General features: G+C 42.9%; 1 protein-coding gene across 11 annotated transcripts in view; it reads left to right on the top strand.

Moving 5' to 3' along the window:
• Positions 1-18,704, top strand: part of LOC119160838 (organic cation transporter protein-like) — a 156,514-nt gene that overhangs the window by 60,534 nt on the left and 77,276 nt on the right. For 10 of the 11 annotated variants that reach the window (XR_012894892.1, XM_075892737.1, XM_075892736.1 and 7 more), the window contains exons 5-9: positions 27-181; positions 4,379-4,547; positions 6,713-6,860; positions 12,725-12,810; positions 13,606-13,838. Coding sequence is in view for 10 of the 11 variants with exons in the window: in XM_075892737.1 (XP_075748852.1) it covers positions 27-181; positions 4,379-4,547; positions 6,713-6,860; positions 12,725-12,810; positions 13,606-13,838 (791 nt within the window). In the remaining variant the exon portion in view is untranslated. The remainder of the gene's footprint in view (positions 1-26; positions 182-4,378; positions 4,548-6,712; positions 6,861-12,724; positions 12,811-13,605; positions 13,839-18,704) is intronic. The other variant, XM_075892735.1, reaches the window with a different exon arrangement.

The following is an 18,704-nucleotide window of genomic DNA, read 5'->3' as shown; positions in this document are numbered from 1 at the left end:
TTGTGGAATATTCCCTCTTTCTGCAGGTACGGCCGAAGGCAGTCGCTGCTCTTGTCGATGCCCTTGCCCATCGTGGCGGGTCTGCTTACAACGTTTGCACCAACTTTTTGGTTATACAACATTGGACGCCTCATTGCGTCTATTGGTGTCGGCGGCATCCAAAATGCCACGTTTACTATAGGTGAGAAATCTAAACTTCAAAAAAGTTGTTATAAACAACAAAAAATAAACACAATCTCATTTGATGGACAGTGACAAAAGCAGTCTTTCGCTCATATAAAAATGAAGCATAAGATCGCGTTTTAAAACACGCTTTCACTGCGTACAAATTTTCATGGTTCTATGATAAACTCCAACATCTCATGTTTTTATGCTACGCGCAGGTGTGGCAACAGCAAAAGCTCAACATCTGCAAATATTCCCGGAGATCCAGTCTACAAATAATTAAGCTAAATTGGTGCTTGGTGTAAAATCAAACAACTTTGCAGGAGTGACCTTCTGAATCGCTCGTAAAACGCAAACACAAGCAACCAAAATGAACAGGCATATTGATACATTGGCAGAAGGCATGAGGCCTTTTTAATACTGCTTTTTCTTCGAATGATGAGCGCGTACCACTTTTCATCAGGGCTGAAATGCACGCTGCTGTAGTGCCATACGGCCACATTACAAACGTATTCATTATAGATCAAAGGCTTTCGTTTAAATTCAGTGTGAGCGGAGGCTATCAGGAGTCTATGCTACCGAAACGTATCTCAGTTATTTATACTGTAGAAATGCGCATGGATTTCAATAGCCTCCACACACAGAAGAGGAAAGGCGCATATAAACCACTGCCGCATTGAGGTTGCCGCAACAGCCTCTTTTTTAGTAAACCCACTGAGCAACAAACGAGTATCTTAATTCTTAAGTTCGCACAAATTCGTGCACGCTCAGCTCAACTAGTGATGTACAAATAGAGCTACAAAGACGTGTGTATCTATCAACTGCAAGACCGATATTTGGAAAATGTCCAAATGTAGGTTCAACTGCAGAAAGGTAAGTCAATCTTTTCAGGTAGCTTTTTGAAGTTAGTTTTTAGCCGCCGATTTGCTAGGTTTTATAAGCTCTCGGTTACTGCTGTTGCTAAGATCATGGGAAGGTTTGCCTGTATCAGGTAGAGCTCATTACAATAATGCGGACCTCCACGCTGCACTAAACGCCTATCACCTTGCGAATTACGCTGTATGACCGTTATGGCTTTAATGAAGGAACTTTGATTTATGCGTCGGGTGTGGAATTTACTGCAAAGACACGCACTGATCACATATTGAGCGACGTCAGTCATAATAGCTTCGCTGAAACAACGTTGCCGAGACAACAATGAGTTACAGTCAAGCTCTTAATTAACAAAATAATAATTGTACCGAGCGCACATGCGCTGTGCACGGTCAAGCCATGTTGTCTTCAGCTTGAAGCTTCGGGCCCCGGTGGTGTAGCTTAGCAGGTAAGATGCAGCTCCTAGAGCTACGGCACCCGCATTCTGATAGGCGCGAAATACAAACGCACCCATGTATCTAAACATATATTGCGCGTATATTTCAGGTGCTTAAGGTTAATTGAGAATGCCCCACTACAGCGTGGCATATAATATCATTGTTCTTGCACAGAAAATCTAGTAGTCGATCTCGTATAAATAGAATTGATCTTTACATCAACCAACTTTTGAACACAACGATGATCCAACGCCAATGATTACAAAGATCTAATGCTGCATCAAGCATAAATAGCGGGAACAATTGATACATCGAACCTCGGACAGCGCAAAAGGTCCCAAGAAGTTTACCTTCTCTCAGTTGACGCTGGCTCTTTCTCACTCAAGGGGGCTTTCCTGCGTGCATTTGGAAGAGCAAGCGTTGTCATTACGATTTTGTCGTTCGCAGCAATTAAAACCTATCGTTTTTTATCGGGTCCTTTACCGCACAGTTCCTTGTCATCGCACACCAGACTTGTTCAGTCAAACGACTTGCAAACACTTTCCTAGTCCCAATGTATGAAAATCCCGACACTTCGTGTGATGCAACAAGTTTATGGTCTCCCACATAACCAGTTCGGATTCGGAACATAGTTTCGCAACTGGTATAACTGAATAACTCTGGTCGCAAATATTCTCTCTGGTTGCGCCCGTTGTCCCGTAATGTGCAGTCGCCGATGTCACCATTCGCTTCTTCAGAATTCTCCGCAGCCTTTTCGATAAAGGGGCCCTGCAACACTTTTTCAAGTAGCCCTGCAACACTTTTTGGGCCCTGCAACAATTTTTCAACACCTTTCAGCCTCTGAAGCAATGTTTCAGACACACCGACTAAGACACATAGCAGCTATAGACCTTTTCACCACTTTTCACCACTTTGAAAAAGTGGTGAAAAGGTCTATAGCTGCTATGTGTTTTCTTTCTGCGCTGTCCAAGTCATGCTAGCACACAGTGTGTGATAGTTTTTCCTGTCAAATATCGCGGCTCACTGCAGCCGGGTTTCCTTCTTGCGTCTTATTCAGTGTGTCTGAAACATTGCTTCAGAGGCTGAAAGGGGAACGCAGGAGGCCAGATCCATTGCAAGAACAGAGGAAAAGACCGCATGTTGTACCATACATGCACAAAATCTCCCACAACCTGAAAAAGGTTGCAAATCGCCACTATGTGCCGGTGGTTTTCTCTGCTCCGAATAAGCTTTCAAGGCTCTGTGCCCACATTTCTTTAAGAGGTGCCAAGGTGGTGTGCGATAAGAAGCATGCAAAGCTCTTCCTGCGTTGTGCCGTGGGCACTGTTTATGAAATTGCCCTGAGCTGTGGCAAGGTCTATATAGGCCTGACAGGGTGCTCTACAAATGACCGTTTAATGGAGCATTATTTATCAATTAGTAATGGAACAGGGTCTCAGTTGGCCTTCCACTGTACTTCGTGTGGCTGCGCGCCGCAGTTCGATCACACGCGACTACTTGGAAGGAGCCGGGATGCACTTGCGCGGGAGTTACTCGAAGCCTTTCGCATAAGTAAAAAAGTTGACTCGTGCGTCAGCGTGCCTTCAGTTTTGTTGCATCATAGTGAATTCCAGTTGTTGGATGTAGATGTACTTTAGACGGTTGCTACGAGGTGTCTGTCAGTCTTTTTTGCTGCTTTTTTCTCGCATTTTTTTGCGCAGGCTTGAGTGTATTTGGTTTTTCTTCGACGTCTTTACATCAGGCATATCTGTTTGTTGCTGGTTCTCAGATATCATGATTGCAATAATCGTTTATTACATCATCAAAAATGTTCATGCCTGCACGTGCGGTGAATGAAATGGTCTGCGCATGTTTTCCAAGAGCCTATGTATTATGAATGCTTCATGAAAATAAACTTAGTTGTGAGTTTGTGCTGTTTCTGTCTCTTCTTGTTCTTCTCATTGGCACCTTGCGCCACGTATTTTAGCCTACCAATGCACAAATAGGGCGCAGAGCTGGTCGACATGCACTCGTTTGGTCCTGGCTTTAGTAGGCACACGTGAGTTCACACGCCAAAGCAGAAAGAGTTCAAATTATCACAATGTATTTGCTAGGCACCGATTAGGTTCGATTGAGAATCGCTTGGTCATGCCAGCATCAAGCAAGCTAATTGCCTTAAGTAGTCATGTTTGCTTACGTAACCTGATATGTAAGTTTGAGCCTTGTTTTCAATTATGTTCCGTTGCAAGTTGACCGAGTCCTGATATAGCATTCTTGTAAACACTTTAATGAGTTTATTTGGTCTAATTTCCATATCTAGGTTTTAATAACCTCGCATATTTGGTCAACATAAGCTCAATTAGCTAATTATACTAACTACTACAAGCAAGACGTGTTATTCGGAGTTAACTCGGTTCCTCTTGCTGAGATGTGCATGACTGCAACCATAATTTGAACTCAGCCTAATTAGAAATTATGAGCGATTAGTCTAATGAGATAAAAATAATTGAACATTACACTAATCACCTATGCCTAAATTAGAATTTGTGATGATTAAATTTGCCTAACTAGGCACAGCTAAGGTTAACTTGATTTGATATGGCCCTACCAGCGTGATAATGCTGATTTCTTGTCCAAATCGCAAAGCGGATAGGCATAACAGCTCCGCTGAAAGTGTGTTTGATATAAATGAATAACTCAGCCAGCAGTGCTCAATTTTTCTGTATCTGTCGCCGCAGCATTCACTTGATAGCCACTCCTGTTCTGTAGTTTGTTAATAGACGTTATAATTGGAGCTACAGAAATTGCATGCTAAGCTGTGAATATTTTCAATAGTGCAATGTTGGTAGCGCAAACAGCGGTCGCATTTTAAAATTTGTCATGTTGCTTATGTTTGGTCTTACGGCAACTCATTTCTATTCAAGCAATGGAGGTGCTTTCTACCCGCCACCGAGCTATAGGCATGCTGGTGGCTAGCGGTGGATGGACTACGGGCCTCGTCACCCTGACTGGCATCGGGTGGCTCATAAGGGACTGGCAGCACATGCAGATCGTCATATCGCTATCCTACTTGGTCAATTTTTTCCTATGGCTGTGAGACATTTTCTTTCGTTATTTGCAATTATTTGACTGCTTGGTGTTTGCTACGGGTAGGAAGACGAGTTCTGAAAGAAACCTCTGTTGCTTTTTTGACAGAACGGGCATACACAAAAAAGTACATGTAGCCTTACATGATATCCTAATATCCCATGAGAACAAATGTCGCAATCAATTGAAGCGCTGATTTGGCTTAACGAAATGTTATAGAAAATGGAGACTCATGCCACTGTCAGAGCAAAAATCTTACTCCGGTTCCTTTTTACCTATGTGATGTTTCCTAAGCCCATAGGGCAAATAAAGTGGCATTTCAATTATGACTTATATTTTTCCAATAACTCTTTGTTTAAGTAATCTAGGCAACATTATTCACTATTTCAGTTTACGCAAAGACAACAGAAATCACCCATTGTAACCTAACTGCGGTTTGTAATTAGGGCACTTCCACTGCAAAGACTTCCATACGTGCGTTTGTGTTTTACCTAATTGATCACATGGGACTGGTCACAGGTCATCAGCCTGATGATATGTCTGGTTTAACGACCTAAAACCACCATCTGATTATGAGAGACGCCGCAGTGGAGGGCTCCAAAAATTTCGAGCGCCTAGAGTTCTTTAACGTGCAATCAAATCTGAGCACACGGGCCTACAACATTTCCGCCTCCATCGAAAATGCAGCCGCCGCAGCCAGGATTCGATCCCGCGATCTGCGGGTCAGCAGCCGAGTACCTTAGCCACTAGGCCACCACGGCGGGGCAGGTCGTCAGCTTATTTTGTTAGCAAAGTTTCCCGTGTTAATATTTCTTTCATTGCCAAAGTAAATATATATATAGGAATAAATATTCTCTCTTCTACTAACTGTAAGAACCACGTGGAAACATTGTCAAGCTTAAACATATGTTTTGTTCCGTGGCATGATCTTACTTTAACAACAACAACGCAGCAGAAAAAAAGCTATTAGGATGGAGCTCCACTGACTGAAGTGTCTATGAATTTGCAAATGAAATTTGCTCGTGCGCTCAGTACCATAACCTGGTTTCCGATGATTATCTTGTTTACTTATTCTGTAATTAATTTTCGTTAATGCAAGCCCATGTTATCACAAATATGTGTTGTTATGTGTAGGATTACAGCACGATGGCTTTGCTACATGACTAGCAGTTGCAAAATGAAAACTGAATTTGGGTTGCCTATAGTTTCCTCTTTTTTTCTATATCGATTAGTGGCTAGTTGTAGTCGTTCGTATTCTCTGTAAGGCAACCTCATCAATGCTGCCAACTAAATAAAGGAGCTCCTGATCAATTCACCTTCTTTGCCTCATCATCCATATAGCTACACATGGTTTCTTGGGAAATTATTTAAATTTATCTCGCTTTAGCTACTCAATTGGCGCTGCAAGCAATAAAAATGAGCAAAGGAAGGATGTCGAAAATTAGGCGTTTATTTATCAAAGCTCACCTGTGAGCAAGAAGCTACTTAGGCTTGCTGCTCTTCCACAGGGGCCACGTTTTCATTATTTTCAATGAAACACTCTTTGCGGCCTTATGTACACGTAGAGGACGGCATACAGTGATAAGCTATATGCACTTCGCTAGCGTAGCCGTGAAAGGCCCTATGTTGTTTTGGGTCGGAAACTGATATATTTAAATAGTGGGTCTTAAAGTTAACTGGTTTCTTCTGCCGAAAACATCGGGAACGTAATGAAGGTTGTTGGGCGGGGAGGGGGGCGGGGCGGTTGAAGCAGAATTTCAGCTGGCTAATGTTTCGATTTGGAACAATACCTTTCCTGTTTCTCATGTACGGGCCATTTCCGAAGGGTGTTTCGCGTTAGTTTCTTTTAAACACATTGACAGTGATCTGCACAATGATTCAAATGTGGATGTCCAATCTGAAATGCAGTTTTTGTTCCACGGTTATGATTTAAATGATGGTGTTCGGTGGCCTTGTCACACTAAAGAAATCCTTGGGACCAGTCACGTATGTGTAGCTCATAAATTTACTTCCGAAGGGAAACAAAGATGGGACGAACAGCCTTCTGCGTGCCACCCGCTAACTCTAGGTGTGCAGGATGCCGGTGGCCCCTGAACCACGTGTTTGAGACCCCTGCGTTAAGGTTTCAAGACACTACAGCGCGTTGAAATGTATACGTGAACACTGCTCAGGTTCATACCGGAGTCTCCACTGTGGCTGCTGGCTACGAAGCACTACAAGAAAGCAGAGAGTATCCTGAAAAAGGCCACCACAAAAAACAACGTTGGTAGCGTTGACGTGAACCAAATTATAAAATTCTACGAGGACAAGATGGAGAGTGTGAGTACAATCAAATAATAAAATGATGTGCAATTGTTTTCGTTTACCGTGTACTAAATTAAGATCGAATACTGTCAACACTGATAACAGCTGGTAGTGTAGATAAGAGTACGCCCGCTTCATGAGAGAGAGCAGCGTGTTTTAACATTGCACACAAAATGAGAGAATGTTACTCATAAAAGTGTCGAATGTTGTAAAGGTAAACTCAATTACTGCAGAGCCGTGTTCAAGACATTTCTTTCGCGTTGGCGTAGAGTGAGATTACGGAGGTTGTTTCTTGCGAAGTTTCTTGCTGTCATCACGGCGACTAATGTATGAGCATAAAATTTTACCTTGCCTCCAACTTTTATGCCATCTTCACCACAAAAAAAAAACTATTTTGTGCTTCGTGTCTCCACTGGGGCGTTTAAGCTATAACTGTTATAAGCTATATGCCCTTCGCTAGCAACACTAAATGTAGCGATATTTATGTAACAATGGGAATGGAAACGCCCCAGCGAAGAAACGAATCAATATTTTTTGGGGGGGTGACGATGGCATAAAAGTTGTAGGCAATGTGAAATTCTATGCTCATACGTTAGTCTCCGCGATGGGAGCCCTTAGTCATTGAAAAACACTGACAAACCAAACCCTGATGACATAAGGCCCATCAAGAAAGCGGAATTCAGAATATCCATTCAAACCATACAAGATGTTCTTGAAGAAGAAGGGCATAGATGCACAGATGGAATGAATGAAACAGTTACTAGAGCGACATCTGAACGAACACTTCAGAACGGAAATAAAACACCTAAGCAAGTACGTGAACTGTCCCCGCTTCAAAAGATTCCAAGAAATGACAACCTATTAAAGTGAATAATTCAGGATCTAAAATTAATTCGCTGGGCCAACAAAGCTGGCTAAACAGTAAAACGACAGAAGGAAATACAGCCTAAAAGGCTTAGAAGAAGGAGAAAAAAAAGCAAACAAATCACTGCTAAGAACAGGATAAGCACCGTAATATAGAGGATAAGCACCGTCAAGCACCGTACGGGATAAGCACCGTAATATAGTACAGGCGATTTTGACGAACAGTGCAAATGAAAAACACCGCTAGCATACAAGCACCTTTAAAGAAAAGCATTTGTGGATCTACTATGAGGCCAAAACTGGCAGTAGGCTCTGCTGTCGAGCTCGTAGGTGACACACGGAATTGGTCTAATATTTATGGTGCTGAGTTGTTGACTCTATAGTGGTGGGATGAAATCCCTGCCGCGGCGGCCACTCATCGGTGGAAGTAGAATGATAGAGGTCGTGTTTGTGTTCCGTCTGTCCGTCCTCGTCAATTTATGGACTTCAGAAGAGTAAGAATGAGGCAACGCCCGAAGGAACGAACACTGTGGATTAGAGATTAAAAAGGTGCAGGCGAAATTTCAAGTGACGTTATGAAAAAAAAATAGAGTTGAGCCGGCCAGGCAATGCGAAGAACATGTAACTGCGAAACAGTTCGAGCTACGCAATTAATATGTACTAGATACGATACGTAGCCAAGGGTGGCAGATGATCACATGGCTTAGTGAACCTGGAAGCTGGCAGGCACGAAATATATTTAGGTTGTCCAGAATAGAGTAAACTGGAGATCATTTGGAGAGTCTTTCGTCCTGCAGTAAACATAATATAGGCGAAACCTGATGATGATAACGATGGCAATACGCGATAGCAGCCCAATATTTATGCGGCAGGTCTCTTCAGTGTTGGCTTACCTTTTTTTCTTTTTTTCACTACAATCAGCTTTTTTGTGGTCGTTTAGCTGGTAAAAATTTTGTGCGGCTGCTAGTGGGAAACCCTAGCTTCTTACCATAAAATCTAGCGGGTGTTCTAGCTAGTTTCTAAAAAACTGTATTTGAAATACTAGTAATATTCGAAAAATTGGTACGAGCCACATTCGGCTGGCTTTTGAAGGTTCCTGTTGCGGGTTCTCAAATTTTTATTGGTGACGGGAGTGGCTTAAGAATGATGGATTCGGAAACTGAATTGCAGAAGTGAGTTCCTATTACGCGAGGGTAGCATGCCTTGCGTGCAGGTGTGAAGTTGTTTCAAAGCATGCGTAGTTGGTCGACCCACCATATTGCAACGAAAAAACATATTTCTGCGACTCAATATTTCTCTCCTAAAAGACAAACTGCTCTCACATTTCCGGTGACGCACGAGGACACCAGCGCTGCAGGAACTTCAATAGTTCTGTTTGGCACCGCTCACTGCTTCGTTCTCTTAGCGGATCATATTGGTGCGTTGTGCAGAAACTGTGCGTCAATGACTAAGAGGGCATAACAAGTGTTGCCATGACTATGTATTCCCTGAGTCAGTTATGTCAAAGATAGGCATAAAGCCGGCCTATAGTGACTCGAGCAATCTGGAAGGTTCGAACAGCACTGGCCTGAGCACAGAGTGTGGAATGTCAGACGAAATATATCAGCCAAGTGTAGCCCATACCATTATTGAACTTGTCTCAATCGACATATGTAGACACGTGGAGGTCAAAGAAGCTGCTTCTGTACAATGCGTTACGAAAATGTTAGCGCTTTCCATTTATTTTTTAAACACGTTGATGTGTGGCATGCTAGTAGGTCTAACTTAGTAATCAAAATAAAATATTTGATTGTATACTTTTTTGTCAAGTTCATCATCTAGTTTTTACTCGAAATCTAGCTGTCATTGACCATGTGTCGAGCAGGAGAGGTATTTAGGTGTTGGCAACAATTATTATTATTATTATTAATATTATTATTATTATTATTATTATTATTATTATTATTATTATTATTATTATTATTATTATTATTATTATTATTATTATTATTATTATTATTATTATTATTATTATTATTAATATTTACGCGATAGCGTCAAAGAGCACGTTTCAGCTAAATTGCGGTGTGGACTTCGTTGGTCGTGAGCGAAAAATCAATCTTGTGCGGTGACCAAAAATTACCAAAAGATGCAAACTGAAGAAATAGAAACGTTTGGGTGTGAGTGAGGAGCGAACCTGGGTAGTTTGCGTGGTAAGCAAGTATTTCACCACAGAGCCACGCTTTCGCTTCGATAGTGAAAATATTTTAATTTGCTGGAAAATGCCGGGAAATTAACTTGCGTACTTCACAAACACACGAGTCCTATATATATGCTTGACAATGCAACATATATTATCGCAGTTATAATGCATGCTACATGTGTATATTGCGATTGGGTGTCAGAACATGCAATTTTCACGAATGAATGCTTTGAAGCACGCCACCCACTACAAAAGGCAGACGACACGTTACTGCGCCTTTTCTCTTGAGGCCTCGTATAGTGGGTGTATAGGAAGCTGGAAAAATTTCCACGTGCGGTTTATAGCATGCTACACATTACTCCTAATGCAGCTGCTCGCAAAAGCTTCACTAAGGCAAGCCAGTTTTAAATATGTACACTCTTAGGGGGCAGCTTAAAGGCACCCCAATATTTTATGGTCATTATTAGTTTGCTTATCTGACGCAGTATTCTTGTTCACAAACAGTTTATGTATTCATGGTACGTACATTTTCTTCAGGCGAGACGGAAACAGCTTGCCACAGAAATTCTGGCGTCGGCATTGTTGATTGTGAGCAAAAAGTTACCATATTGTCCGTGACAATTAAAAGATGCAAATAAGAGAAACAATAGAAATGAGGATCCAACCCGGGCCGTTCGCGAAAACCCCGCGAACATTTTCGCGGGGTTTTCATGAGTTATCGTCCCAAAGTAAGGTCAGTGGTCAGCCACAAACATGATCTCGATTGCTGCATGCTTCTTTCTATATCACATGTAATGCTTACCTGTCTCTCTGAAGTTGTAAATCTGATGTTGTAAATAGGTGAGAAACACCTACTGCTTCATTCTCAGCAAAAACAAACAGAAAAGGAAAGAAGCTTAACCGGAATGGCTATCTCAGTTTTATGCTGTTAAGTAAATGAAACTGTGCAAACGACACTTTTTTTTTTTTTGCGCACAGCACAAAAACTGAATATGCTACCGAACGTCACACACAAGACATAAGCAATCCGCTGATGAACGTGCTATGACTGGTCACTGTCGCCGAGGAACGGATACAAGATTTTCTCGAAGGGTCAGTTTTTGCGTAGCTTCATGGTTAACGCTACGTATGAGGCATCAAAAGGTGGTATAGTATACAGTTCAAATTTAAGAGTTAGGGCCAGGAGATCCCGACACCTTCGACAAGTGCATGCTTTCCCACGCAACCTATTGCCACGGTGCGCCTTCATTCAAGTTGCTGTACTTGCCACGCAGCATTCGTGTCTGGCCTAACAAAAAATCCGCAGTAATTCTGCCACCCCTCGGCACAACCGCATGTTCGCGGCGTTGAAAATCAAATACGAATATCTCACATTAGAGGCGAGATTTCTGGATTCACATAAGAATGGCTTCTAATATTTCTCACGGCGGAAAACAGCGCAATCACACACGAAGGCGAGAAAAACATTTGCCTCTTGCTCCATCATCATGAAATGGACAAGTGCGCTCAATTGCACAGTAATTTTATTTAGAAAACCAAGGCAATTCATGCTGTCGAAATGACAGCGGGAAAAGATCTCTGTCTTTCTCGACGTAGAGTATGTACAGGAAGCCAGCAGGTGGCCTTACTGCAATGAAATTTGTAAGTTTGAACGCGATAGCGGTAAAGAGCTTATTTCACAAAAATTCCAGCGTCGCTGTGGGCGTGGTTGGTTGTAAGTGACAAATCGTTATTTTGTCTATGACTGAAAAAATCGAGAAATAGGCAAATAAAATCAAGAACAAAAAATTCCGGTCAAAGTGAGGATCTTACCGATACTGTTTGCAAGGCAAGCAGGTGCACGTTCTACAACGCTCTCACGCGTCTGCTTGCAAGTACAGCGAAAATTACTCTGCTTGGAAATGCAATGACATAACTGATGTTTTACTAGCACACGCGCCCTCTATGCAGGCTTCCTAATATAACATGTAATATTTCAGCAATATTGCATGGTAAAAGCGTACGTTGCCACCGGGCGTCAATACATGTGATTAGCATAACGACTTTGTGGTTTAAAGCAGCCACTCAATAGAAATGGCGAACACTTACCGCGCGTATCCCTTTAAGGCCACGCAGTGGGTGCATAGGAAGTTCGAAAACATTTCACGCGCATTATTGCTCGTTGTTTAAAGCATACAACCGATTACAAAGAATTCGACCAAATGAGAGAGCTTCACTTACACAAGACACTTTCAACTTTATCAATTGCATTGAAGTAATCCCGGATTTCTTTCCACTTCTCAAGGAACATCATACAATAAAAAGCACGCTCTTAGTGTTTGAAGAACGTCCTAGGGACAGGATATCGCTTGTCGCGTTCAACTCTTAAAAGTGAAGCTCAAGTGTCCCCCGAAGTTTGGCCTGGCAATGTGCATTTTTTAAGGAACATTCGATATGTCAGTGATAGATTATTCATGTTGTAGCAAAGAGGAAGTCCTCCGGAGCAGAGGCCACAGCATTTCGTGAACTGCTCATTGTGTGACCAGTGACCAGCTTTGCGCTCAATGAATCTTCTCTATATTTGGTGGCAGCGCTGGGTATCGATCGATCCCCATCCCTACCTTTCGAATAATAATAATAATAATAACAATAATAATAATAATAATAATAATAATAATTATAAAGATGTATGCGGGTTAACGTCCCGAAACAACTAGATGGTTATGAGAGACGCCATAGGGGAGGGCTCCGGAACTTTCGACCACCTCGGGTTCATTAACGCGTAATTAAATTTAAGTAGGCTACACGGGCCACAGTCAAGATTCCGTTGTTGATATTAATACTTTGCTTTCAGGAGCGCACACTGAAGAAGCCTACTTTTGCCGCTCTGTTTCGTTACCGGTGTTTACGCAGGACGTCGATTATCCTGTCCTTCAAATCGTGAGTTGATGTCACCGGTTTCGCTTTTTTCTGTAGTCTTATTCTTCAAGCCTTCCAATGGGAAACCATAAATTCAGATATGCTAATGCCATGTAGATTACGTAACCATGAGGTTACGATTCGCACGCTAGTGTTACGCGTAAGGGGTTATGCGATGATACTTGGAGGTTCTGTATGTCACTAATCCCGAACATGGAACTCGCACGCTGTGTACCTCGAATGTCCAGCCTAGTTGAAAATATTTTTGTAGGAATTTTAGTTCACTGTGCTATTGCATCGACCTAATTATTAGGGTGAAATCGTTATATAGAGTATGCGAAAAATTAGAGGTCCGACGGTATAAATAAGAATTGGTACAAAAACGGAGTGGGTATAGACTGCCATAAGATATGCAACCATAGCTGAGAGGCGGAAACCCTCACGGGAGAAAGGAGAGAGCTGATGTAGTAAAGTTAGGCAAATATTAAAGACCATAATTAGCGTATAACTCTATTACGATGATTTTGAAGCGAAATAAATGTGAAAAAAATGTCTTATTCGTATGAAAAACAGAAGTAATGGTGAATTCGCCCTTAAGTAAAACGTTCTCGACCAAGTCGCAGCATGTTTCGCAAAAATGCCAACGCCTGCATGGCCGAGAGAATATTCGGACGTATCAGTGCATTCAAGTGTGAATGTTTAGAGGTGTTCTCGAGAGCAGGAGTTACCTGTGCTCTCTTCAGTGCTACCTCAACAAAGTGCAATTTCTCCTTTCAGAAGAGACGCTCATTCCACACGCATTCATACCCAAAACAGGTCGTTTGCTTTTTGCAGAATATTTTCGACTCTGCTCTACTACAACTTGACCTACACCAGCATACTCTTGGGCACCAATCCGTACCTGAGCTTCTTCCTGATGGCTTGCATGGAGTATCCTCAGAAATTCATCGCCATATTTTTCATCAATTCCATGAAGCGTCGTACCGCCTACGTCTTCCTCTACGCCTCCGCGGCGTTGTGCTCACTCGCCATCATCTTCATTCCGTCAGGTAATATACTGCTATATTATACCATGGCAGAATGAGGAAATGCAGTTCTTCATCATAACTGAGTGTCTGTCGTTATGAATCATACAGTTCAATGTAAAAAGCTACACGACTTTTGATACTTCATTGACGAGCGACTGTATTTTATATTTATAGGCTTGTTCATTATCCTTGCCTGTTCTGTCAGACGCAAAACACTGCGAGATCTGCAGCCTGTGGCGGAGCGACAACGACGTAATTTACGCCATTTGCCGTCACACATTGTGGTGTTGAGTTTATAAACCATGCCTCGGCAATCAAATCCGACAACGCACCTTAGCTGGAGCTAATGCCACCAATCACCTTTATATGTTAAGCTGTCAGCGCTCTCGCATAGGGTCGATAGAAGATGAAACGTTCTTAAGGCGTGCGACGTGTCCCTTCATATCTGCTTGACTTATGACAAATTTGAGTCATTTGTGCGAATACCGGTTCGTTAGGTTGTAAACTGCAATGCTGACGTCCGTCATTCCATGATCACTTCGAAAGCTGGTTCAGCGTGCCCTTCAGTGAAGAAAATGGTCATTTATCCCCCCTCGTCATGGCAACAACTTTGGACGACGTGAAAAGCCGCGCATCGCGACACCGACACAAATGCTGCACATACCTTATTTGTGAACAATGTGCGTTGACGCTTTCTCTGCATGCGGGTGTTGCTGATACTTTCAATGAGCTACGAAAGACACTCCGCTACATAGATGGCACCAAGGTGTTCCGAGAGAGCTCAAGACATGCGGTGTCTGCGAATGATTGTGACTCAATGCTGCCGGAACAGCAACGCGATTCTAAAATGCAATGTGTCCCAATCGCACCTGCTTCGAGTCGACCATGTCGACATTGCGTTGTGTACGTGTTTGCGGGGGAGATAGACTGACGCAAACGCCTGTATCGTCATCGTTATTCGTGTGCCAGAGCAGTGCATACGTCTGTCAAGTGGCACAAAGGCTAACACAACTCTGATGGCTTTCTGTGATTTTATCGGGCCGAGTTGATGTTCCGATAAGGAAGTAACGTTCCAGACAGATCATCGAGAACAGACACAGAAGCTTTTCAGGGACATTACTTTAGGGCTTTGCTATGCAGGTGGAAATTGTAGCTAAGCGTTATTTCTTCTGGGGAGGATTTGTGGAAGGACGATACGGATTTTTAAAGGTTGCCTACGGAGAATGTTAAGCAAAGGTTAGGTTTCATTTGGTCTGGTTCGGTTTTTCTTGTGCATAGACAACTTAGGCTATCATGCACCAAACGCATGGTATGGTTCTCCTAAAATGTTGGGAGGCCTCGCCGAGTCTTTGTCTTGGCAAGGGTCTCGAGGACACTAACCAAAAAACCTCGATCGTCTTCTCAAAAGTGGGAAGCTCAACGAGGTGTTCCTGCATATTTAAACGACGCAGGGTATGAAATAATAGTTTGTATAAAAAGCCTGCTCCTTTCAGAAAGCTAAAAACGTGTGATTTACCAATAAGCGCGCCTTCACTTAAAAGCAGTGCAGGATGACGCGGAATGAATGTATAATAAATACGCTTCAATGTTTTTTTCATTAGCTCTTCCAGTTTAGTGCATGACAGTAAATTATGATATACTGGTAGCTCACCTCCACATTTCTGACACAGAGGTTTGACTTCTTTTGCTTTTAAGTAATTGTGTGTTCCCAATTCTGAGTTTAACGAGGTGGAGCTTATTTTTTTGTTTCTGAGTTCCATCTAGCTTGCCATCTATTTCTCAGTTTGGGATGCTCAACATCAGTCTCTGAACTTGACTTGAAACCTTTTTCAAAACAAAAGCTCAGAGGCTATTGGCAGAGCACGTGGGATAGGCAAACAGACAATAAACTCCATGCTATTAAGCGACAACTTGGTAATTGGCCGCCACTATGAAAATCACGACACACAGAAGTAACACATACAAGCCTAAGAACAGGACATATACACACACTACACATTCGCACCTTTTGTCCAGAGGAAGAAGTGTCTCTTCAGAAGAACGTTGATTTCTGCGCTCTACACTTTTTATTGAAATAATCGGTTTTTCAAGGTGCCTCAACTTCACGTCTTGCGATGATGGCCACGGAAAATGCCAGAGGCCCGCCTGGTCAGAGGTCCTCACACCCGTCAACCACAAAGAAGTGAGCTGGCTCCCCCAGTGACACCGGAGACACTGATTTGTATTCTATATTGGATGACGACACATCCGATGACGGCTTTATACCTTTCCGGGGTAACAGGGTGAGGAGAAAGACTACCAATCCATCAGCATCAGCTCCTGCAAGTACAGCGACTGTACAGTCAAGGCCTGCGCGCGGGGCGCACGTTATCATCTTCATGTCGGAAGATTCCTTAAGCAACTTACGACTTCTAAACAGGCAATTCCCTTTCCGTTGCTCTGGAATGTGTGGTGCCAGATCAAATTAAGGACGTAAAAATAAACCCGCGGAAGAATATTCTCCCCATTGACGTGCACGATGTGAGTGCGCTAGGACAGCTGCAGCAAATGACTGAGCTAGGCGGCATTAAAATGTGCCCCTTTATCCCGAAGAATGATAAATCAATTGCCGGTGTAATTTATGACATCGACATTGCCATTTCTAATGTTTACTTGCCTACCCTCATCAAGCCTGCAAATGAGGGAACTGTCATTACGGAAGTGCGGCGCCTTGGAAATACGCGCTGCGTAAAAGTGTTTTTCTAGGGAGACTGCATGCCGTCCCACGTTAAAGTTGGACATTTCCGACATCCGGTTCAGCCATTCATCCAAAAGCCACTTCAATATCATCAGTGCTTCAGGCTGGGACACGTCAAGGGCGTATGCCCGAACTCACGACTGTGTCCCCGTTGCGCTGAACCTCATGCCAAAGACGCCTGTCAGGAGATTACTCTGAAGTGCGCCAACTGCAGCGGTCCTCACGCTGCCTTGTCGAAAGACTGTCCTCAAATCCAAAAGGAGCACGCGGTTCTCAGACAAATGGCCTGAGACAACTGGACACGCAAGGAGGCAGCCGAAGTAGTCCGGCGTTGGCGTCGACGTCAGCGTCATCGAAAGTCTTCAAAGAAGGCACATTCTCGAAATGCTAGTTCCCACTCTTTAGCGGTTCCACCCAGTAGCGCTGCGAAAGGAGCCACCACTTCTACAAAAGAAGCCGAGAAGCCTCCTTCTCCGGAGTAGTGGCCCACGCTCCCGACCGGTCTTCTGCCAAGGAACCTTAGCAGGTTGTGGGCACACCAGAGCCGTCTCCAGCCATGGAAGATTTGCCTAAAACAGATCGTCAAGTGATCTCGGTGCTGCGTTCCCTCATAGAAGCCATCCGAGCGATCTTAGTCGACATTAAGACATCATCTACTCGAAGCGCACTTGGAATATTGGACGCCCTAAGCCCAGTGCTTGAATCTCTCAATTAGGAAAATGACTACTCACACCTCATCATTTCGTAAAGAAGTGAAGGCTGCATCTGTCATCCAATGGAACGCCAGAGGACTAAAACACGCCTTTCAGATTTTCGTCAGTTTGTTCTCACCACCGTGTTTCCGCTCATTGTCATTTGTGAACCCAATTGGTCGCAACCAATAAGACTATCGGGGTACAAAGCTGTCATGTCTTCAACAAACGGTGCGTGCAGAAAAATCATAGTCTTTGTTCAGCGTGAACTGACGTAGGTTGTGTAACTAATTGCAGCTCACGATGACAAACAGTATGTCTGCATCACTATGAAAAATAACAAACTCATGTTTACTCTCATAAGCACCCATATATATATCGCCGTCGAATAATCTCAATTCCAGAATTTTAGCGGATTTTTTGAGTGTGTGTCCTGCACCATGGGTCATCATAGGTTATTTCAGTGCGCATCATCGCGCATGGGGAAAGTACGTGGACAAACGCAAGAGGACGCAGGTTAGCAAACATCGCCTATAACTATGGCCTTACTCTCCTGATATACGACGGTAGCCCCACTTTTCTTCGCGGGGTGACATACGGCAGCTGTTTCGACCTTGCTTTTGTCTCCAACTCCCTCGCGAGATACGTCAAGTGGTTTCCAGATGTTGAGACACGAGGAAGTGATCACATTCCAATCTACTTTAACATCAAAGGCTTGTCAGTTATGTTCCACATTCGAGCAGTCCAATGGACCAACTTCAATCTTAAAAATGGAATTGCTGCAAAAGCTTGAAGGAAAACAAGGGAGACAGGAAAAAGCGCAGACTACCAACTGTTTATTGTCGTTTCTTGAAGCCGATATATACGCATGCTACGCTGCGCTTCCACGATGCGCACAAAACCAAAGATGCCGCAAACAAAGCCGACCCCAAACAAATCAAACCGAAATTGACTGCCGCCACAATGACAAAAGTGAACAAGGGCAAAATACAAAAGTGATACCCACCACAATCTAAACTGCGTATTCCCAAGGTGTGCGCTCATCTTTTTTAAAATTTATCTTTTATTATTTATTGCACCAAGCATCAACAAAGGCGTGAAAAAAATGAAAAAGTACTCTAGAGACTTTTGTTTAAAAAACACTAAAAATAGCGCTTAGCACCAAATAAAACAATAAAATAACAATTTTATATTCACTCCAAACAGCCGCAATTGAGCAACCCGAAGAAGCAGTGCGCCTAGAGAGTCAAAAACTATATTAACATAAAACAATACAATACATTGCGTAGCGTCACATGGAAAAAAAACAAGAACACTAATCAACAAAACAAATGAAGAGAAATGGAAGAGAACACTATGCAAGGCGTTAGCCACAACATTACACATGACCATGTAGGAAGACCATTTCTCTGTCCGAAAGTGAAACTAAAGGCATGCTTATGCACTTGTCATTATATT

Source organism: Rhipicephalus microplus, chromosome 4, assembly GCF_043290135.1.
Source record: "Rhipicephalus microplus isolate Deutch F79 chromosome 4, USDA_Rmic, whole genome shotgun sequence".
Taxonomy (NCBI): domain Eukaryota; kingdom Metazoa; phylum Arthropoda; class Arachnida; order Ixodida; family Ixodidae; genus Rhipicephalus; species Rhipicephalus microplus.
This window is presented reverse-complemented; position numbering and strand designations above follow the sequence as displayed.